General features: G+C 49.8%; 2 protein-coding genes across 4 annotated transcripts in view; one reads left to right on the top strand and one right to left on the bottom strand.

The window, feature by feature from the left end:
- The window catches only part of Nek6 (NIMA related kinase 6), a 75842-nt gene extending 67099 nt beyond the window's left edge, over positions 1-8743 (top strand). For 2 of the 3 annotated variants that reach the window (XM_047524059.1, XM_047524058.1), the window contains exons 9-10: positions 3856-3969; positions 6549-8743. In XM_047524059.1, coding sequence (XP_047380015.1) covers positions 3856-3969; positions 6549-6659 — 225 coding nt within the window. In that variant the 3' untranslated portion in view covers positions 6660-8743. The remainder of the gene's footprint in view (positions 1-3855; positions 3970-6548) is intronic. The other variant, XM_047524060.1, reaches the window with a different exon arrangement.
- A 334-nt stretch (positions 8744-9077) lies between these two features.
- The window catches only part of Psmb7 (proteasome 20S subunit beta 7), a 56011-nt gene continuing 42524 nt past the window's right edge, over positions 9078-22564 (bottom strand). The window contains exons 7-8 of the mRNA XM_047524061.1: positions 12167-12318; positions 9078-9325 (exon numbers count right to left, since the gene is read on the bottom strand). Of these exons, the coding sequence (XP_047380017.1) occupies positions 9214-9325; positions 12167-12318 (264 nt within the window). The 3' untranslated portion in view covers positions 9078-9213. The remainder of the gene's footprint in view (positions 9326-12166; positions 12319-22564) is intronic.

The following is a 22564-nucleotide window of genomic DNA, read 5'->3' as shown; positions in this document are numbered from 1 at the left end:
GCAGCCAGCAGGGAAGGAGAGGCGGATGTTTTCCCAGCAGACAGGGAGGGGCCGCATCTGGGCCCTTGCTGCGGTAATTGGCAGGAGACGTCCCACAGTCACGTCGCAGCCTCCGCTAGCAGCCTGCGGGGTCTTCCCGGGTGCCAGCCTGAAGAGCTGTGACAAAGCCCCCGCCACTGCAGGCCACAACTGGGGTCTGGCACGGTGCTGCGGAGCACATGCCCAGGTCAGCATGGCCTGAGGTGCACCGGGCCAGGGACAGGCCCGCCCCTCTGGCCCCAGAGTGGCCTTGGAGGTCTCAGAAGCCCCTCGTACTAGCTCCCCATGGCGGCTATGAGACCACCTGTGTCGAGGGCCCCGAGCGGCACGTCGCCCTCTTACCATGCTGGAGGCAGGAAGCCCAGCCAGCATCCCTGGGCAAGGGCAGGTGTCAGCAGGCTGGCTCCTTCTGGCTGGGCGGGGTGGCTAGGGGCCAATCTGTTTCTTTGCCCTTTCCAGGGAAAATGGAAAGGCGCCCCCTCTCCAGCACCCTTTCCTCATGGTGCCTCAAGCCCCTACTTCCATCACACATCTCCTGGTCTCCCTCTGCCCGTCCAGGACCCTTGTGATTACATGAGGCCCACCGGATAATCCTGGATCATCTCCCCATCTCAGGATCCTAAATTTAATTACATTTGCAAAATCCCATTTGCCACATAAAGTGACATTTGCTGGTTCCAGGAACTAGGTCGTGTATGTCTTCAGGGCCATTATCAAGCCCACGACATGCCCTTTCAAACCTGGGCATCGCGCTACCACCAAGCACCTCCTGAAGTCACCTGCAGATGTGATGTTGAGCCCCCAGCACGCAGCTGGGGCCGAGCAGAGTGGGCGCTGGAGAGGTCAGCCTCAGGAATCACGCCCGACGGGGCAGCCACGCTGCCCAGGACACAGGCGTGAACCATGGCAATTGCAGGCCCCCGGAGCCCAGGCAGAGGTGCCCGAGTGTGGCCACACTGGGCCCAGTGCTTTATTTGCGGCCAGGGCGCCACCAGGTCTCTACAGGATTGATGCATTCACACACGGGCTCGGATCTGAGCGTGGAGCTGAAGGCGTTGGCGCTCACTGCCCAGACCCCTCACAGCTGCCTCCCGGGGCCCATCTGGGACAGAGAGTAGCCAGAAAGCGGGTTGGGGAGGCCCAGCTGTGCCTGCATGGACACGGTTCTAAGGTTCTGGCTTGGGTGGCAGAAGAGCCAGTGTTCCTCCCTCAGGGACTAGGGCTTAGATAGCCAGTTCACCCTGGGTCACCCTTCACTACAGGACGTGCCTGGGAGATGCTGGGTGACGAGGTGGGTGTCTGGGGCCCTGACAGGCAGGAGTCAGATGCAGTCACTGTTCTTGCTGAAGTCAGATCCCCGCTTCTCCCTCTGACATCTCTGATCACATACCAGCTTCTCTGAGCCTTCCCAGCGGGGCTAAGTGCCCACCAGCCCCCTATTCCTTGGCTGTGTGTCATCCCAATGATGCCAGGAAGTTTGCATGTGAGGAGCCGAGGGGCAGCGCCAAGAGCCTGGGCTCTGGCAGCTCTAGCGAGGCAACCAGTATCAGCCCTGGACAGCACTCCCTCTTCCTCCGACCAGTCAGAGCTGGGTGGCCGCCGGTATGGGAGATCTCACCATCCTGAATAATCATTCTAATCCCAGTGTCGCCAGCAGCCCCAAAGATTCCTTCACAGCCTGTCGCCCTGATCTGGGTGGAAGGCCGGTGGCCAGCAGCTGGAAGTGGGGTAGGTGGGGACACTGCTTCTGCTGGAATCTACAGTTACAAATGGAGACGCCCCGCTTCAGGGAAGGCCCAGAAGGCCTCTGGTATAGCCCACTGCTGCCTCTGTTCAGCAAGGTTTCTGAAAGGCAGTGGGGAAGGTGCCAGAAACAATGGAAGTGACCTGAAGGGGAGGGCTCACTGCCCCCTCCAAGGGGTCACTTTGGAGACGCACGCAGCCAGGTTTGTGAAAGTCAGATCAGATCAGATGGGTCTAAAGGGTGACCAGCCCCTCTTCCAGGTCAGGTGCGTGAAAAACCAGGGCCAGGTGTGAAAACACCGTCTACCCTGCCAGCAGGTCTGTGAAAATCCATCTGGATCCAAGCCATGGCTTGGAGGGCACTCAGGTCACTCCAAGTGACCACCCTGGAGCCACAGCTGCTCTCTGCTGTGGCAAGGGATGGCCTCTTGAAACTGCCCAGTTAGCCGCTGGCACACAACTCTCTTTTGGGGATGTGCCACCCTCGTCTTGCCATTTTCAGACTCCAGGGCAAGGCCAGCTCCTGGCCAGGTGGGCAGACCACCTGCCAAATGCCAGAACGTTTCTCTGTAGTCTTCCCACACCCCCCTCAGGGGGCCCAAGCCCTTGGCCAGTGGGGGGAGGGGGGAGGCTGCCCTGCACACCCATCTGAATACAGACGCTTGGTCGGTCCCAAGTACTCTTCCTGGGCAGATTCCTACACATGGCCTGAGGAAACCTCAAAATGCTGCTTCCCCGGAGGCCATCTGCAAACGCAGGGACACTCTCCAGACTCCAAAGCCCTCGTGGGCTTTGCAGAGGGAGGCCAGCCCTCCTCTGGGCATCAGACACTTCACAGGCTAAACAGAGGGTGGGGCACCACCAGGAAGCTGAAGATAAAGGGCACTCCCCAGCTGCCCCTGGCTCCTCCCTGCACTACGATAGGCTTCGCTGGTCCACTCTGGGACACGAGGTCCAACGAAGATTCCTCTGGCATCCCAGTTCCAGAGCCAGGGTCCCTTCAGCCAGCAAGCCAGAGCAGAGTGGCCCTCGCAGTGGGGTCCTAAAAGGGAGCAGGGCCAGGCAGACAGGCTGGCACCATTACTCGAGGCACTTCGTTAGCAGGAGTGACAAGAAGCACTTGAATCCCATTATGGATTAATCAGCAGATGGGGCCAGGGCTGCCTCGCTGGGCTGCCGCACGGCCGCCTCCCAGAGCCACTGGGCGGCTCCTGCACACCTCGCTGAAGGCTCTCCCATCTGTGCTGGGTGGCAGGGTGGGGTGTCTGGGTGCCCCCACAGGTGAGGCCTAGTGCTTCCTCAGCTGGGTGAGGATCCACTGGGGCCACCGCCCACATCTTCTGCTCCCACTGCCCGCCTCCCTTCATGGTGGAGCTCCCACCATGAGCCTCCAGAAGGTGACAGCTGAGCTGGGGAAGCCTCAGCACTGCCCTGCAGGCCAGGGCCGCTTCCCACCTCAGAGGAAACTAAGCCAGACAGACAAGCATGGCACGGATCCAGGCAGGGCTGTGGGGCTGGTGCTTCCCAGCAGCACAGGGTCCCTGGCCCAGTGGTACCTGGGCTTCCAGCTTCCAGACAGCAGCTCTGCAGTGGGCTGGGAGGACAGCAGGGCCCGAGCCAGCTGCAGTTCTTCACCTTCTCTCACCCCCAAACGTAGGTGCTCAGGCAGGTAGTTTCCTAAAAGCATGGCTTACGCCAGCATCCTCCAACACGTCTCGGGAACTGCTCTTCAGGTAAATATGACAGTGCGTCAAGAGAACCTGCCAGGTGCAGGCACATCCTGTGAGCAGCCTGTTCCCCTACCCTCTCCCTGCTCACGACCCAAGTCGGTACTTGGGAGCTGAGGCCTGAATGAGGTGGGGGACCCCTCAGGAGGCAGCTGCCCTTCCTTATTGTCTCCGAAACCCTTGTCCCCACTTGTTTATGCAACCCCACCTTCCAAGCAGTTTCCAGGGGAAAGTGCTGCTGGAGTCTCTGCAGTGAGGACCAGAGAAAGCCCCGGCCTTGATGTGGTGGCCCCCCCTTGCCTCAAGTCCTGGACGTAAGGCTGAAACTGTTCTTCTCCCCTTGCAGATGGCAGCTCTCCAGAGCCCCTTCTATGGAGACAAAATGAACCTCTTCTCCCTCTGCCAGAAGATTGAGCAGTGTGACTACCCACCGCTCCCAGGGGAGCACTACTCTGAGAAGGTGAGGTGGCCCAGCTCTGTGGGTCCCCAGAAGGTCATGTAGCTCATGGGAGGGAAACTTGTGAAGCTCAACGTGGGGCTGAGCTTGGGTCCATCTTCATCTTGGGTGAAGGGAAGAGCCTGGGGGTGGTGCCTGGAGTGAGGGAGCAGATGAATTTTACTGAAGGGGTTTCACGGATGCCATGTGCCCCTGCCCCCATCTAGGCCCCGCAGGAACTGGCTGTTGCAGCCACTGGAACACTATTTGGCTTCCAACTTGGTGTCTGAATGTGAGGCCCCGCTGGCCCCAGGTCCCAAGGCTGGGTGGGATCCACATGATGCCAGACACCAGAAACCAGATACAGAAGCAGGAGGTGGCAGGGTGGTGTCCCCAGTCACCCATCCTTGGCTGTGACTAGCTTTCATGACCAGAAACCACAGCAGGTGGACTGATTGGTCTCCTGCTTACTGTAGCACACCTAAGTCACACCTTGGGTTTTCATTTTCATATTTTACACTGGGTACAGGGGCTCTAACATTGGGCCACACCAGAACTGGCTGTGTGAATGTCACCTTCCTCAGATTCTTCATTTTGTAGATAGGGCTAAAATCACGGCTTTCAAGGGTAGACTGAGGAAAAAGGACAGGTTCCCTGTACTATCCTTGGGCAGAGCACTTACCTTCCTGGAGTCTGTTTCCTCCTGTGTAAAATGGGGATAAGACCAGGGTCTCCTGCGCAGGTTACTGTAAGGATTAAGGTCGTGCATGTGAGGTGATCAACAGCCACTCGAGGCTCGGTGTAGATCATGGGACAAGGCACACCTGGCATGCCCAAAGCCCTGGGTTCCATCCCAGCACCAAACAACAAAACATGGCCACTGGATGCAGCACTGGACCTGGCGCAGAGTAATGCTCACTTCTGACATGGCTCAGTGCTGGTGGGTGTTTAAGTGTGAGACCTTCCCAGACCCATAGGCCACTGCCTCATGTTGACTTACTGGGTTGAATCCTCCCTCTCCCACCTTAACAATACCCATATGGGTTAAAGAACTGGTCCTAGACGATATAACTTGGCAAGTTGTGAGGCTGGATCAGAATCCACATGACCCCACACCTAGCCAGAGTGCCATCCTGTTCCTCGATGGCACGTCTTCAGCAACCAATTGTCCAGTGAGGTGAGGCCTTCAAAGAAGCACTTGTGTATGTCAGGGGCCAGGGTCTGGGCAGGCCAACTGTGCTCAAACGCGTTGCTCCAGGCCCCAAAACCTGCTTGTTCCTGCCAGCACAGACCCGCATGGCCGGGGGCAGGAGGCTGAGGCAAGTGCAGCGCCCTCTGCTGGCAGGAAGAAAGCTAGTTACATTTCTTTCCAAAGCTTGTAGTTGCACTGGCTTTTTCTTTTTAAATTTGGACTGCTGTGGCATTCAGAAGCAAACAGCAGAGCCCTGCAACTCAGTGTCAATCACTACTTTTCTGCCCTCCATTGCCAATCCACAAACAGGCAGGTACTACCTGTCTCTGCCCCAGGTGCAAGGCTGACATGAATACCTGGATCACACTTGCCCAGGTGGGCCATTCTGTCCCTCCACACGCCAGGCACCCTCCAGAGGTTGCCTGCGACATGTCTAGCCATGTGCACATCCAGGACTACTGCTCAGCCCTGGAGCCCTTGGCACAACCCATTTTTAAAGTTACATTGCCTCTTACAAATGAAAATAAAAGACACTTGACTTTTTGTTTCTGAAAATCCCAGATGTGTACTGCCTGCCAACTGTGGGGGTCACACAGACTTAAGACTCTGCCTTTCTTGGGTATTTAACCTGTCAAGAGATTAGCGCAGCTCCCTTCTCAAGTACTGTATGGGAAGGGAAAAGTCTCAGGTATAGGCCACCTCGGGACTCCAGGGTTGTCCGAGCAGGCTGCAGGCTCCCTTGTTACTTGTTCAGGAGCTGTTTCCACAGCAGTGGAATCCCCACTCTGCTGAGGCCTACAGGTCAGTTAGCACGCACCCAGTGCATAGCAGCCCCTTGTCTGCAGAAGCCCAGGCCCTCTGGAACATTCCTCTGGCCTTCTCCAGTGTGTGGCCACCGAGTTCACTTGGGCCCCCTCTTATCCAGGACCCCCACTCTCCTGGCTGCTGCTCAAGACCCTGCAGGGCAGCCACCCCCTCCAGCAGCACATATTTAAATGGAAAACATCGCAGTGAGCCCAGCCATGCAAGTTAAGAGATGCAAGTTAAGACGTAGGCTTTTTAAGGTCATTATTTTAATTACCATTAAAATAATTGGCACTCAGGCTATCAAAATGTGAGGTGATCAGAGGCTTAAGGCACCCCTCCCCCACCCCAGGCGGGCAAAGCCTTCAGTGTCTGTATAATTAAAAGCGCCGTCTTTCATGAGCACAATGAAGAGGCCAGGGGGTGGGCAGACTGCAGCCCTGCTGCATGTTAATGCATTTATTATGATCAATAAGCCCTTTTCCTCGAGTTTCGTCCTCCGTTTTGGGCCCCTGCATGACTGACAGTAGACACACAGGCGTGCACACAGAAGTGCCCAGTAAGGCTGCTTTCTTGAGATTAACAGGAACCACTGTCTCCCTCACAGCTTCGAGAACTGGTCAGTATGTGTATCTACCCTGACCCCGATCAGAGACCGGACATCGGCTATGTGCACCAGGTTGCCAAACAGATGCACATCTGGATGTCCAGCACCTGAACATCGGTGCACCGTGCTTGTCAGAAGCCAACACCACTCTGCCTTACTTGAGTCCTCTTCTCTCTGAAGTGACCACCTGGTAGCCTGGATCAGCTGAGACGAGAGTCCAGCAGTTCCCCCAAAGGCAGACTTTAAAGCAGACACTGAATGCAGAGCACCAGGCAACGGGAAAATTCCAAAGTCCCTTCTTTGTACTGTTGCGGGCAGTCTCTGCTGGGTTAGCGAGAGCAGGTGGGTCAGTGAGCCACTGAAGCCCACTCCCTCTGTATCTGGACTGTAATGTGAATCTTTGGGTAATTCCTCCAGAGGCCTGGCCATGTCTCCTCTGACAGGACAGGTGTGATTTGTGTGGTGAGCCTTTGCAAAGGTTAGCAAGTACAGTTTAGTTCTTAGTGTCTTTCCAAACAATCAAGCTGTGTGCTTAATTTACTCTGTTGTATAAAGGGATAAGTGGAGATAATTTTCTAAGTAGAGTAGAGATTTTGCTAATATTTTTATCTGCATTTTGTAACTTGAGTAAGGAGGAGGAGAACCCAGCATCTAGCATTGAGCTTCGCAAGGCAACTGGTATCTGAAAGCCATGAGCATGTGGTTTGCAGCCTGGTTTGCCGCCTTCCCTGAACACCTGCCCTGCGTCAGGCAGTGTCACCTCCTGTGATGCTGATGGTTCATTTCATGATCAGTATTAAGCATTTTCCTCTGTGGGAAGGAAGCACGGGCTACATGAAAAATCTAAGGGCTTTGCCCTCAAGTTGTTCTTTCCAAATTCTGGTTCTGCAACTTCCTAGTGTGACTTGGGCAAGTTTCTTAGCTTTTTCTGAGCCCTAAGTTTCCTTATCTGTAAAATGGGAAGGATGATTTAATCTACCTTCAGGTTTTTGGAAGAATTTGAAATAAAAGATGCAATTTAGTTATTAGCATATTGCAGATGATCCAACAGCCACAGCCATTCACCATTTTGAAAACTCAAGTGCATGGACCATGCAAGTTGAGAATTAAAGTGCAACTGTATTACGTGTAGGAAACCAGAAACGTGTTCATGTATTTCTTGTTCCCAAACAGGATTAACTGTGAAGACTAATTTATAAATGTGAATTTAAGGAAACTTAAGCTCTGGAGGAAATACTTTGAATTTTGTTTTCATACTCGATTCTCTGTCTATACTATTGTCACCTGGTGACAGCTCAGCAGTGCTGGTGTTTTGGCTCACCTCGCTCAGTGGATGAATGTGCTGACCAGGCTTCCCCAGGGAAAGGACCTGGGCTGGCCACTGCGCCATCTCTGCACAGAGTTCTGCATGACAATGCCGGGCTCTCTCCAGGCACAGCCTCTGCTCTCTTCTCCATGCTGGGAATAAAACTATACCAGTCGGGTGTCGTTTTAAGTTTCCACACAACTCCTCTTGAACTGAGTTCCTAAATGTAACATGTTGGCAGCACGGCATTTTGCAGTGCCTTTAGAAATGACTTGTCAGGCCCCAGACATTCCAAGTGATCCTGGAATTTTTTTAAGCTCCCCAAATAATTCTGATCATCATCAGCCAAGCTGCTGCCCTCAATAGTTCCACTGTCCTCCCTGGCCCACTCTCCGCGGTTTCACAAGGCAACTGGCCTCAGAGTGGGCTCACCCTGGAATGTTCTCTCCAAAGGAGAATTACAGTCCCTGTCTCCTACCCAGCACTGACCACTGAAAGTTTTCTGATTCTAGACAGATTTGTTGCAAATATTCTGCTTATGGCTCTCAGAGCCCCTACCGTGTCTGCCCTTGGCACAGCAGCCTTGGCACACAGATGAACTTGCGTTCTGCACGCCATCCGCCTCCTACTCTGTGAGAACCGTCTGCCTGCTATAAAGGGTTCTCCACCACTCACCAGGTCTGAAGGCCTGTGACGTGATCACGTCCAGCTAAGCTTGCAAACATTCCTATGATTTCAATGAAACTGGTCAGAGTGGAGCTCACCCAGCTTCAAGCAGCTATGGTAAAGCCACCATCCCCTGCCTGCCTTTTCTTGGTGCTTAGAACTGAGTAGGGCCTAAAACTCAACCTTGGTGACATTCCCCCCCGCCCGGTGCTGGGGACGGAACCCAGGGTCTTGCAGATGCTAGGCAAGCGCTCTGCCACAGAGCAGTGCTCACGATCCAACATGCTTTCCTACACAGCTGCTGGGCAGGGGCTGCCCTGCACTTGTCACTCTGTTAGGACAACCAAACACCCTGAGGCTGCTCTGAGCAAAGAGGAGTTGGCACAGGGGTAGGTTACAAATGTTCACCTGAGGAACCCAAAGTAACCAAGTCTGCTTCCAGCCAGAAGAGGCCTGCTGGTTCCAGGAGGGCCATGCTATTGACGCTCACCTCAACCCAGATTGGTATCCAGGGATTAGGAGCATAAAAGGTTGGTGAGCCCTAAAACGACAGTCCCCAGGCCTCAGTCACCCATTGTGGTTTTCGTTTTTTATTGCACTTCATTCAGCAAACAGGAACCAAATGAAGGTCTCACAGGGGTGTTTCCATGCCCCTGATTTCCAGAGTGCCACCCAGCCACCCGCCAACACCGTTCAGGAAGTGTCCATTGTTTGGACGGTTTCCTCCAGCAGCTCGATCTCCAGGGCAGTGACCTTCTCAGTGAGGACCGCAGTGGTCCCCTTCTCACACCTGTATCGGCCAAACCTGGTGAGAGAAAACAAGGTGCCAGAGAGGGCTGGTGAGAGCAGAAAGTGGCTGCCCTGAGTCCTGCCCTCAGCCTCCCAGTGCTCCAGAATGGGGGTGCCGGTAGAGACATCAGGACACAGAAAAGCACCCAGCACATAGTAGGTGCTCACCTCCCCTTCCCCCGCTTCCAATCCCCCCAGTACATACTGGAAAATGCTTGATTATGTGACTTCAGGCTCCAACCTCCCCCCAAGTACCTGTCAGTAACCCAAAGATATGAAGCCTCTCATCAAGCCAAGATGGCCCTTCTCTTGCCAGGAACAAGGGCAACTTACTCAACTACCACCTGCTACTCTTTAAAACTATCCAGAAAGGCAAATGGCACAAAAACAGTCCTCAGCCAGACTCTAAGCTCATCACTTGAGAACACATACTCCAGACTCAAGCAAAGGTAACTGTGCCCTGCAGGTACGTGGGGGAGCACACCAGGACGCCGCTAACGCCGCCATCCCTGCAGTGCACCTACAGGGGCCTCTCTGAGCACAGGGCAGTTTGTCAGGCACCTGTGTTAACTGTGGATTCCCACTGGGCTAGCAGCTAGGATAGTGTCATGCAGAAGCACCAGCCCAATTGTTCCTCTGGTATGTCCCCAGCTGGGGCGGTATTACCGTCAGCCTGCCATGGACTAGGCCACTGTGACATTACCACGTGCTCCTGGACAACTGTCCTCTCAAACAGGTACTTGGGCTCAAGGGAGCAGAAAGCAGAGAAAGTGAGCATCTGACAGTTCCATATTAAATCCAGGAACTGGAGCAGAAAGGGCTTCCCTTCTGCAAAACCGACCTGTTCCCACCATGTTCTTTAACAAGGGCCTGAGTAGCTGCAGCTGTCCATAACATGTTCCTCCCCCACTTCTGTAGGCTTGAAGATGTCTCTCAACTTCACCAAGCTGGCCCTTGACAGCCTCATGCTTTGGAGCCATAGTCCCAGAAGCCCCCTGACTCGTGTACCGCACTCCGATGTCTTTGGGAAGCCAGGACACAAAAGCTTCTCCCCTGCACCCAAGCGAGGGCAGCATGCAGAGAGGGCCTCTGCCTTAGGCAACAGTAGACTGCACCGCAGGGCACCAGCAATACTCAAGACCAGGTCTACACTGGCAGTGGGCACAGGACACCTGCCCAGGCCTCTACTTCTGCCCTGACCTGCTGTCCACTATGGGATTGCCCTCACCCAGGCAGTGGCGCTGCCATCAGTGACTGGGTAAGATGATGACAGTGAGATTGTGGATACTGTGACTGCAATGCCCTCTGCTCTAGGGCACTGACTGGGAGCAGCCTGTTGAGGGCAGGGACACACCTGTCCACCCCTGTGCCCAGCACTGGCTGAGCCTTCCCACCAGTGCTCCTAGCCACTTTGATTTTGCTTCCCCGTGTTCTCAGTTTCCTTTACAGATAAACAGGCTGCTACTGTGCTCCCTTTTGCACAGAGATCCCCATGCTAAGCACAGGTCCCTTTGGCAACCATGAACACTACTTTTCTTCTCTCCTCTTTTTTCTTTGGTGGTACTGGGAATGGAACCAGGGCCTTACACATCGGGGCAAATGCTTGACCACCGAGTTACACCCCCGGCTCACAAGTACTATGGCTCAAATGTGGCTGTCAGAATCCTCACCAGGACACTGTCCAGTCTGGGAGGGATGGAGCCTCTCCCCTTCCCAGCACCTCCTCCCCATTGACCCGTTCCAGTCATGCTGCATCTTGAAGCAGAACTGGTTCCCATCTTCAGGGAGTTGGGCGAAGCCTGCTCCCCAGCACAGTTGTGTACCTGAAAGGTTGCCTCCCTTCCCACTCACGGCCAAAGGAACTTCATGGACTCCTAGGATCACCTAGTCTAGCTCCTTCACTTCAAATGCAGGTGAACTGTGGCCAAAGCCACCAAGTATTCCCTAGCACCTGCCAAGTGCTCTCTGCAGCTGGGCTGCCTACCCCAAGTCCCACCGAGCTTCCACAGGCTGAGTGCACACTGTGGTGAAGACCTGCTGGCTCTGAAGGCTGTTCTTTCCTTGTGAGTGATTCTTAGAGGTGAGTATCCAAGCAGGGGGTGAACACGGGCATTCCAGAGGTGGCAGAGGTCACAGGCGCAGCTATGCCTCACTCAGGGGAATAAGCCCAAAAGCCACATTCTGGCATCCCTGGCTCCAGGAAGAGATTAGGAGCCACAGGTGGTCAAGCAGCTGGACCCACAAGGAAGTGTTAATATGCTAGCTGCTCATCTGCACACACCAGCCAGGTCTGTTCAGCAAATCTACTAGAACCTCACTCACTACTCTAAGCCTGACCCACACTACCAAGATGAGGCACCTGCACATGTGCCACAGGCTCAGTGCACGACTCCCTTCTGGTGTAGCCAACACCATTAGCTCCCAGGGTCAACATTCAGAGGCTCCCAGCCACTGGTTTAGTGGCTTTTAGGCATTTTGGAGCAGTCTAAGTAAAAGTTATGGGCTGGCTGCCCTGAAACACATCTCACAGAACTCCATTCAGGGGATTCTCTAAGACACTCAAAAAAGGACAGAGATGACTGAAACCTCTCCTCCCCAACTTGCAGCCCAGGCCTCTCTCCAGGGCCCATTCCACCTCTCCCACCAACACTTTATGGATTAAGTCGCTTTTCCACACCTGGCAGTAGCTCCTTGTCATGAAGCAAACACTGACTCATAGGCCTGTATGGAAGGCTGGTTTGGAATCAGCATTTCTCAACATGGGAAAGAATCCAGAAAACCTGGTCCAGATACCATGGAGAGATCAAAAGGTCCATGAGGCCAGAGACACAGGAAGCATGTCATCTCCATCACTCACCTGGTCCCCTTCTTGTTGGGAACTGAGTAGGGGCGAAGAAAGTCCAGCTTGTTCTTGCTGATGACGCACAGATCGATGTTGCTTCCAGACCCCAAGTCATTGAAGATGCCAGCTGCAATAGCCTCGCTCACCAGTTTCTTGGCTTCCTCCTCCTGAGAAAGGGAGGGAGCCACAGTGGGTACTGTTCCCATTTGAGCTACAGGCCTGCTCTGAAGTCCACAAAGTGCTTTCAAAAGCTGTGAGCAGAATATTCTGCGAGCTATGCAGTGTTTTGTTAAGTTGTAGATGGACACAAAACCTTTATTATTTATTTATGTAGTGCTGAGGATCGAACCCAGGGCCTCACACACGCTAGGCAAGTGCTCTACCACTAAGCCCCAGCCCCTGGTGCAGTGTGTTTTTTCAACATGGTTTTATAGATGAAGAAAAGATCTCAACCTCAGTGACTTGCCAAGGTGTCCCAGCAGGTAAGTGGGGACCTGAACCTTTGGAACCCTGTATACATGAACCCCTCCCTCGACTAACTGCTCCTTATCACATATTCACCACAAAACTGGAACCTATGGGCTGATAGCATTTATCATTCAAAACAGAGGTCAGTAAACTCGTCTTGCAAAGGACCAGGTAGTAAATATTTCAGGTTTTGTGAGCACAGATTAGGTCTTTGTCATAACTGCTCAACTCTACCATGGTAGTACAAAAGAACTATAGACATGCATAAACAAATGGGTATGACTATCCAAATAAAACTTTATTAACAAAAGGTAATGTAATGGAAAGGCAGTACTGTCAGGTAGGGTGGGATGGGGGGAGGCTAACGCCAAACACAACAGTAGTTCTGGGGAAAAGCTGGCAGAGCCAAGGGTGGGACTTCTTGCCCAAGAGAATTTACCTCCTCCCACTAATGATCCTACAAGTTCACTGAAGTGACTCACTGCTCTGAATCACTCTCTCCTTTGCTGCACCTTGAAGCAGCAAGTATGAGTCCCCAACAGCTACTGGTGAAGAGGTGGATCCATTCCATTCTTAGTCAAGAAGGCCTATCACACGCCAGGTTCTGTGCTAGGTGCTAAGACTGCAGAGATGGATGAAGTACCAAAGTCTCTTCCCTCTAGGGACCCAGGAGTCCAGCAGGGACATTGGACCCAAGTAACCAGAGGGTGGTGTGATGAGGACTGAAAAATGACTTCAGTAGGAGCCATGGGGACACTGGCTGGCTAAGGAAAGCCTTGGGGAGGACACCGGGCACTCAGCAAATGGCAGTGCAATCAAAGGCAGCACAGAGGACCTAGGTCAGCTCAAGTCCAAACCCTTTATGCCACATGGATGGAAATGGACCAACCTCCCAAAGAAGGAACTTGAACCTGTGCTGCAGCCGCTGCCCAATCTCACAGGGTATGAGAGCTCGTGCACATGCCAGCTGAACGAATAAAGAGTCTGCCCAGGTAACAACCTTCAAGAAACAGATTCCCTGTCCAAACTCCAGCCTGAGAGCTTCAGAATATTCACTGGCTTTAAGCTATAAGAAGATGTGAGCCCACTCAGGGCTCCTGCTCCTCTGCCAACCTCTGGCCAGCCTGGGATGCCAGTGACATGAGCGCCCTCTGCAGACCCAGAGAAAAACAGAGGGGATCCGCACCGAGCCAGCCGAGGACTAGGGGGCTACATGTACTATCTTTATCCCCCAGCTTTCTTCCTGAGTGGCACCTACATGGAGTCAGTGAAGACAGTTACTCTCTCGCACACATACAGTCCTGCAGGAATGCACTCAAACAGGACCCTCTCATCAGGACTCTCCTAGGATTCCCCACAGTCTCTCACATGCTTTACCAGAAACCAGAGGAAGAGAAAGCTCCTCAGCCAAGGAGATGGCTGCTGCTGGTGCTCCTGCCACACAGACAGCAAAACCCACCACCAGTTCACTGAACGTGTCCTCATTACAACTTGCTTGGCTGTTTTACTGGTGAACAGCCTCAGAAGCGTGTGCCCAAGTGTACTCGGGGAACCACCTGCTCACCCCTGCTCCTGGCCTTTCAGCTCCTCTCCCTCTTCCTTCTCTTCTCTGCCATTTAACCATTTCCTCCGCTTTGTCATCTCACATCGCTGCAGCTGGGGACTTGCACCAGCCAACAGCACTAGTGGTCATCACAATCCTGCTGGCAGCACTTAGGGCTGAAGGTCTCCATTTCCCAAATGGCTTTATTTTGGAGGACAGGGTAAGGTTTAGAGGAAACAGAAATAAACACATACTATTAGACATGCATATCTAATGCCAGTGAATTCAACCGATCACACAGAAACAGACTGCTGACGGTGCTCTGCGAGCACAGGGCATTCTAACTCAAAATATTCGGTAATGTAAAGATAAGTGATTAAACTTAAAAACTGTCAAATTTTGAAATGTACTATGCATAGTTTGATTTACTCATAAAATTATGTGCTCTGTTAGAAGTAAAGGCTTTTAAAAATTAAGAAAAAAAATCTTTTTTTTTTTTTTAATTTCTCTCCTCTTCACCAATTCCAGGGAAGACTATTCCTTAAGAAAGAAAACCCCACAAGATCATTACACCCATCCTCCCCCATATCCACAGGACTAAGGATATTATGAAACAAACCATGCATTTACTGAGCACCTACTACAATGTACCAAACACTGATTGCTATCCTGTTTGCTCTGAGGATGGTATAGTCAGAAACTGGCTGAGAGCAAAGCCTAGCGTCACAAAGCTAGTCAACAGTAAGTAGTGAAATAGGTCCACAGGACTCTAGGGCTATAGATGACAAGACCACATTAGCTCACAAGTAACCTTCTTTGGGTTGGGGACCCTTCACTAGCTGGGGACAGTAGGCAATGGTCCCCAGACTCAGGACTATTTCATTCCCTATCACCAGTGTCCTCAGAATCTAGTCAAGTATAAAAGAAGGCTGCTGGTTGCCAATGTCTCCATGAGCCAACATTCATTCCCACTGCAAGGTGTTTCCCAAATTGCCCACAGGCCACCACCCAAAGGGCTTTCTCTACTCCCAACTTCACAGGGATGACCCTTCTACCATTTAATACCAGAGGCCCACATCGAGACTGAAGGTCTCACTTCACTATTCCTCCCCTTGCCACCAAAACCCTTCAAACACAAAGGGGTCAAGAATGACCAGGAGTTCCACCACACATAGCTAACATCTTCAATAAATATTTCCTGAGACCTACTGTGTTCCAAGAACTGCTTGACATGTTGAATACCGTCTTTAACTACAGAATTCTAGACACATATGCAAATACACTACTGGGCATATTCATGCTGTGTTTTCTTTATAGTTAAATTTTACAATTAAACAACTTTTGTCTTTAAATATTTAAGAAAACTACCAAGACAAACCACAAACTAAAGGCAAGAGGTTGGGAAAACACCACATTTGTATCTGTTTTGGGTCCACAGTAAATGCAAGGAAACACTGCCTCTTCCTTCAGGATTCATTCTTCCTCGGGAAACACCACCTCCTTTATCTGGGAGGATGCAGAGTGACCTGGGGACAGCTGCTGCTGAAGGATTCTGACAAGGGTCTTGCAGAGCCCGGGCCCCCAGCTGACCAGGCCCAGGTGCAATGCTCTGCCCTGGTAGGGCCAGCACCCTCCCCTGGCCAGCTGCTCATGGATTTACACTGCTTGTCTCAAGGGAACTTGGAGATTCAGTGTGTAGATGGACCAACAGGACCCATCCCAGTTCCTAAACAAAGCCCTCCAGGAGAAGGGCTGGCTTCTTTTTACATTGAGATGCTCAGCAAAAAGACCGCCATGACCCAGGTAACTGAATGGCATTAGGGGGACCCAGGTTCAAGGTCATCTGGCAGATGTGGAGGCAGACCTAGTCTACTGCTATGCAGCCTTGAGCAAGTCACTTCACCTGAGTTCAATCTCCTCCTCCGTAAAAGACTGATGATAAATCCTACCTCAGAGGATTGCTGCAAATCAGAAATCAAGTATAGAAAGCACTATTAAGTCTCTGGCATACAGCTGTTGCTTAATAACTGGGAACTTATTTAATAAAGCAAGTCAGAGGGCTCCTAAAACCATAGTTTACCTTTAAGCAGAAAACGCCTATACCCAACCCCAAACCAGGAGAAGGAGGTCCAAGCAAACCTGCCAACAGATCTTCACCCAGTGCAGTGAAGTTCCTGTAATTAATCCAAGCAAAAAGCACACTCCCTAAAAGTTCAGAGAATATAAAAGGAACACTTCCTGCTTTATGGCTACAAAGACCAAACTAACTGGGAATATCAGTCCCCCGGGCCACCCCTGCTTCTTAAATGAGATTACAATAAGAGTGATGTACTGTACTACAAGTCAGCTGTGACAAGCAGCACTTTATAGAGCTATCTGTTTGTCTCCATCACTGCATCGCACAATGTGTCCCTGGACTCCAATGTGCAGCTCCATTTACCACTACATGACAAATGGGCAGCACTTGTAAAAGGCACAAAGAGGGCCACGTCGGCCACGTAATGGTCACCACAGCTGTACCCGAGTGCTTGAGGGGACAAAACAGACCCCCAAGTTCATTAAACTGACCAGTAATGGATCTTTCAAAAAGTGCCTTAGGAATCATACAGAAAAGGCTAAAATAAATAACTCAGCATGGAAGGCTAATCTGAAATGGTGTTTGATAAATTATTTATACCACAGGCGATTGTCTGCATTTAATATTGGAGCTACTAGTAGCATCTTTAAAAGATGATTTATGTGTTGTAATGCCATTAAACTTTATATTGGCCCACTGCTGGCTATAAAGTCTGCTGAGATTTAGAGAATGAGTTTTAAACTGTCACTGCAACATCATAGGAGATGGAGACTGTATTAAATCTTTACTTTAAACCTGTTATCTAGAGAGTTGCATTTTGTAGACACTCACAAACTGATAGATTACCTCGGCATCCACTATGGTGCAGGTACAAACTAGTACTGCAAAGAAACTTTTCCACATTATTCTTGTCTACAGTTACAATCGAATTTCTCTTCTCACTAAAGTGATTTGAGATTGGGAATGTCACCAGAGTAAAATGTAGGTGTGCTAGCCAATGGGCACGCTGGACAGTTCAGCATCAAATTAATACTCTTTAAATAAACACTCCACATTTGACTGTTGGGTTATGCATACCGAACAGGCTTTACTTATATCGGGACGAGCAAAATATTAAATATGTATTTGACCGAAAAACCTAACATTCTATTTTAGATACAGCTTTGGAATGTGAAAATACATGTATATGAAAAGTTACTGGAAACTCCACTAAAATTTTAAAGAACTTAAAAAGAAACAAAATTGATGATTTGTTGTTTATGTAGCCAAGGAGCTGATTGAGGGGTCAAAAAGGGAAGAAATGTCCAGCCTTTTGTCAGGAAGAACAAGGCTTCCCTGGCTCTACCATGTGTTCAGAGCATTGCAGTGTCTCTCTGCCTCCTGCTCCTCTTCCATGACAGGAGTCAAGGGATAGCTGGCTCCTACCCTTGGTTCCCTTGGGGGGACAAGAATGTGAACATTATCTGGCTGAAGTCAGACTGAATTCCCATGGCATTCATCCACTTTCCCATCTGCTATTGAGTTCATATTTAATTTGTAACAATTTGCTACTTTATTAACAACCATAGATTTAACTCAAGAAAAACTGAAGCACAGAAGGGTTGGAGAGATATCAGTCAAAGAATACAAAAACACAGGAGGAAAAGGTTCAAGAGAGCTACTGTACAAAGTGCTAAGTACAAATAATAATACATTATATTCTTGAAAACTGTGGAGAGATTTTAAATGCTATCAACCACAAAAAAAAAAAAAAAAGTTCATGAGGATTGCTAATTAGCCCGATTTGGTCATCCATACTGTATACATATTTTCAAAGCAACCTGTATAAATCTATACAACTTTTGTCAAAAATTAATTTAAAAAAGAACTGAAGCAGACCAAATTCATCTTGAAAAATCTGCCCTTTTTTTATCACTTTGATTTGAAACAGGAAAAAATTCTGCTCTGGAGTGGGGATGTGATTCAGTAGTAGAGTGCTTGCCCAGCATGCTCAAGGCCCTGGCCTTGATCCCAGCACAGCAAAAAATAAATAAAACAAAAACTATTGCTCTGATGATCTGGATCAGAGAAGCTAAATGTCTGGGTGGGATGCAAGTTTGGACTCAAAAGAGAGCACCAAACTTTTTCACCTCAGAGAAGATGGCACCTCGCATCTTCTGCAGACACTGGAAAAATTATGAGACAGATAATACCAAATGAGGTAATTCCAAAACTGCATGAGTCCCAAATGGGGACAACTCAAAGACAGCTATGAGAGGAAGAAGTTTGAACACAATGTCTTCTAAGTGTACTGTGGACATGCTAATTTCTGACTAAATCACTGATGCAGCCTGAAGAAGTCAGAAATGGCTAGTGGTTGAAAAATTTTAAGAGTTTAATAACGTATTTAAAATAGGAAGACACACAACCCCAGCAGTACGTTTCCTGCACAAACCCAATGTGTCCCATGTGTGGTGACATCTTTTACAGTAGAAAAAGCAAATTTAATTCTTTTTTTCCCCAGAGAGGGCAGTATATCAAAAGCAAAGTTATCCAAGTTTTGAGTCTGGCTTGAGTTGTTCAGGTAAACATCACTGCCTGTGCAAACACTTGGAAACTGGTGAGCACAGGTGACTGGTGGTCAGTGCTTGGTGACTGTGGCTTTAAGGTCACAGTGGCACTGCCCACTCTCTTCTCAGTGGCTGTGTGTATATGTGTTTGCATGCACAAGTATACCAGGATCTGGGCGAAGGAAAAACTTGCTGTGGGGTGCAGAAGTAATTTTAAGGGTAAAGCATTAGCAACTGGACTTATACCGATCACCAAAGGAATAAACTGCAACTCAAGGGTTGGGGATATAGCTCAGTTGGTAGAGTGCTTGCCTTGCAAGCACAAAGCCCTGGGTTCAAATCTCCAGCACCAAAAAAAAAAAAGAAAGAAAGAAAAAAGAAAACTGCAACTCAAGGCGGGAATGGAGGTGTTAGAGGCTGCACATCCACAACGGCCCAAGAAAGGCCAGCAAGAATGAAGAAAGCCCCTGAGAGCTGGGTCACTTACATACACAGTTCTAAGCTCTAAGTCACAAGTCATTCCTTGGAAGAATGAGAATAATGTCTCTGCCCAAGGGCTGTGAAGAGGAATAAAAAGGAATGTTCCTGCCATATTTGTTAGCATTCTAGGACAGAAGGAAAAAGGTAAGGACATGAGAGAACTAACACTGGGCACCCACACCAACCCCAGCTCTGAGCCTCACAGCTCCAGTTCCTTACTGAACCCTCAGCTGCTTGTACAGGTGAAGAAACCAAGGCTATCAGAATGGTTGGCGGATCCACTCAAAGGCTCATGGCTGGGTGCAAGTGGGAGACTCAGGGATCTGTGCCAAATTAGTGCCTGGCATAACCAAAGCCTGTGTTTCCCTGCCCAAATGTTCGGAAAACTCGTGAGGGCAAGAGGTTTTGCTAGAATCTGTGACAGTGAATGGAAGAAAAATACCTAAGCTTCAGAGGGAAAAGGACCAAAAGGGATGAGAACATATTGCTTTGCACAAGGAAAAGAAATCAGTGTTCACAGCATATGTGTATACAAATATATATTTCCAAGGCTGCATTGAATAAAATATAATCAGAGAAAAAAACAATAAAAAAGAAAAGACTAAATTTAAACAAAGTGAGAAATATGCTCAACAATTCTCAAAATGAAAACTAGGCTGACTCAGGTACTAATAAGATCTTAATACTCTCTCTCATAAAGCGATGCAGTCAGTGATAACTAGCAGTAAGCTCCCAGAGACACTGAAAGGGCCATCATGTGAATATAAGGGGAAGCAATCAAGTGAATCTGCTTTGTGGGCCACAATAAGATGAAAAAAGTCAGTCCCAGGAACATCTCAGGATGGTGAGTGTAACTGATGACAGAAATTCAGTCCGGTCAGAGGTAGAGGCTGAACACAGGGTCTGCAGCCAGCAGAAGCGCCTAGTCACAGTGTTTACCTACCATCCTGCTTCTAGGGTCTGGAGACTAGAACCTATCACCAAGTGCGGTGTGCGTGTGGGAGGCTGGTGTGGAAACTTTTCTCTGCAAGATCCTGCTCCTACAGGCTCATGAGGCCCAGAAAGGATGGCGAGGAGATCCAAGGAAGTACAGCACACCCTAGTTCTAGGAAGTTTCATGATGCCCACAAATGAACAAAATTCCCAATGATGCAACACTCCAATAGAAATGCCTGGGTCCAAACAGGAACCTGCTCTGCAGACGCTGTGCAGATCGGGATGGTCTGAGCTGAGAGGCTGCCCAGGAGTGTAGAGCCACGGGAAGAGCCACGGGAAGAAGCAAATAGGTAAGCATACTATAAAACTAGAAGTCAGAACGACCAGAAGACAGGCCTGACAAAGGAGCTACAGGTAGGTGTTCAGAGGTTTCAAGGTGTGCAGGTGATGAGGACAGGGCCAAGTCTTGAGACGGGGGTGAAAGACAAATCAAAGATCAGCCAGTTCAGTGGGGCCAAATTCCAGAGAACCACACAGGCTACACAGAGTGAAAACCTCTCATGCTGACCACTGGGAAGACAGGGAAATTTTTAGGTTATGGAATGATGCAGTTAGAATATGCTTTCAGAAACTGCAACCAGAAGCAGTGGGGGAGGAAATGCCAAAAGAATCTTAGAATATTCCCAGTGACAGAGGGTCGTGGGGCAGCAAGGATAAGCACAGAAGTGAGAGGGGAAAACTGGTCAGACAGGTGGGCGTGCAGGAGGGGAAGGAGCAGGTGCCACCTGGGCTCCTAGCCTCGGCAGTGGGCACTGACCACTCCTCTGAACAAATGCAGCCTGCACACAAAGGCCGTAACTTTCTTGGTATCTATTTTTCTGGCAGACTAATAGAAACACAATGAATAACTTAATATATTTTCTAAATAATGGTAATCTTCTGTAGTAGATTCAAGGATGTTACCTAAAAGGGACAAGATAAAATTGGAATCATTAAAAGTCTACTGAGGCCACTCTGGAAAGAAAAAAATACTGGGACTGGGATCAACTTGTCAACACCACTTCATCAGTAGCAGGACTCTGAAATACACCTACCTGTCTGGTCTCTGGAGTGACAGAAAGAGCACAAGAGATTGGTTAACTGTAGGGGCAAGACTACAAGAATGCAGAAAGAAACTCCAATTCGATGCATGACATGAGGAGTGTGGCCCTGTGCAATGTCAAGTTGTAAGGAAGTAGAAGCAGATGGACTCAAATAAGGTGGACAATCAGGGGGACTGGCAGGGGGGATCGTGAGGAGCTAACTCAGATCTCTTTCCATGAGGTTCCTGGCTGATCACCTTTTCCTGTGCTCCAAGACTCACACAATCTTCAGACAAACTTAGCAGATGGGAGGCAAGTCTAAAGGGCAAAAGAAAACTTACAGGGTCTGGGCTAATGGGTATGCTCAGTATACTGAGTGTGCTGTTGGAGGCTAGATGTAAAGATGCAGGTTATGAATTCAGATCTCTTAATTACTAGCTGTGTGATCTTGGTGGTAAAGTCAGTCAACATTTTTAGGTCCCAATTTCCTTATTTGCAGAAGAGGGCCTAAAACCACCCAGCACCTAGCCTTTTAATTAGCACCTGCTCTTAAGCAGATGTGAACTAAACAAGGTAGTCCACGTGCAGATATGCAGGAGAAACTGCTAGTGCTGTGCCTGACACAGGAAACCCACTGACAGATTCACCTCTACTCCCTTCTCTAACATTCACAGCCAAGGTTACAAGGCAAAAGTCTTACTCTTCCACAACTACAATGCAGCAGGCAGTGGTTACTAACTCAGTACTCCCAGGTCAAATCAATGATGAAGGTAAACATTATACAGCAAGCAAAACTCAATTTGATACCCGTGCATTCTTCCACACAAGAATTTACTGCCATATCACTAACAAGTATACTAAGCAGCACATTTTCACTAGAAATTATATTGTGAAAAAAGTCAGAAAGCTTATATTTACTGCATGCAGGCTGTGTACAAAGCACACTACTCCACTTATTTGGCGGGGGGCGGGGGGGGGTGCCGGGAATTGAACCCAGGGGTGCTTAACCATTGAGCCATATTCCCAGTCCTTTTTATTTTTTGAGACAGAGTCTTTCTAAGTTGCTTAGGGCCTCACTATATTGCTGAGGCTGGCCTTGAACTTACCATCCTCCTGCCTCAGCCTTGCCTCAGCCTCCCAAATCACTGGGATTACAGGTGTGTACTACCATAACCCGGCTCCACTTGCTCTTTAAAACAATCCTTTCACGTGCTACTATCCTTACCTGACTCTACAAAGACACAGGGGGAAGGTGAAAAGACTAACCCAAGGGACACA

The sequence above is a fragment of the Sciurus carolinensis genome, chromosome 14 (assembly GCF_902686445.1).
Source record: "Sciurus carolinensis chromosome 14, mSciCar1.2, whole genome shotgun sequence".
Lineage (NCBI taxonomy): Eukaryota > Metazoa > Chordata > Mammalia > Rodentia > Sciuridae > Sciurus > Sciurus carolinensis.
Note: the sequence above shows the minus strand (reverse complement) of the source record. Positions and strands in the feature narration are given on the sequence as shown.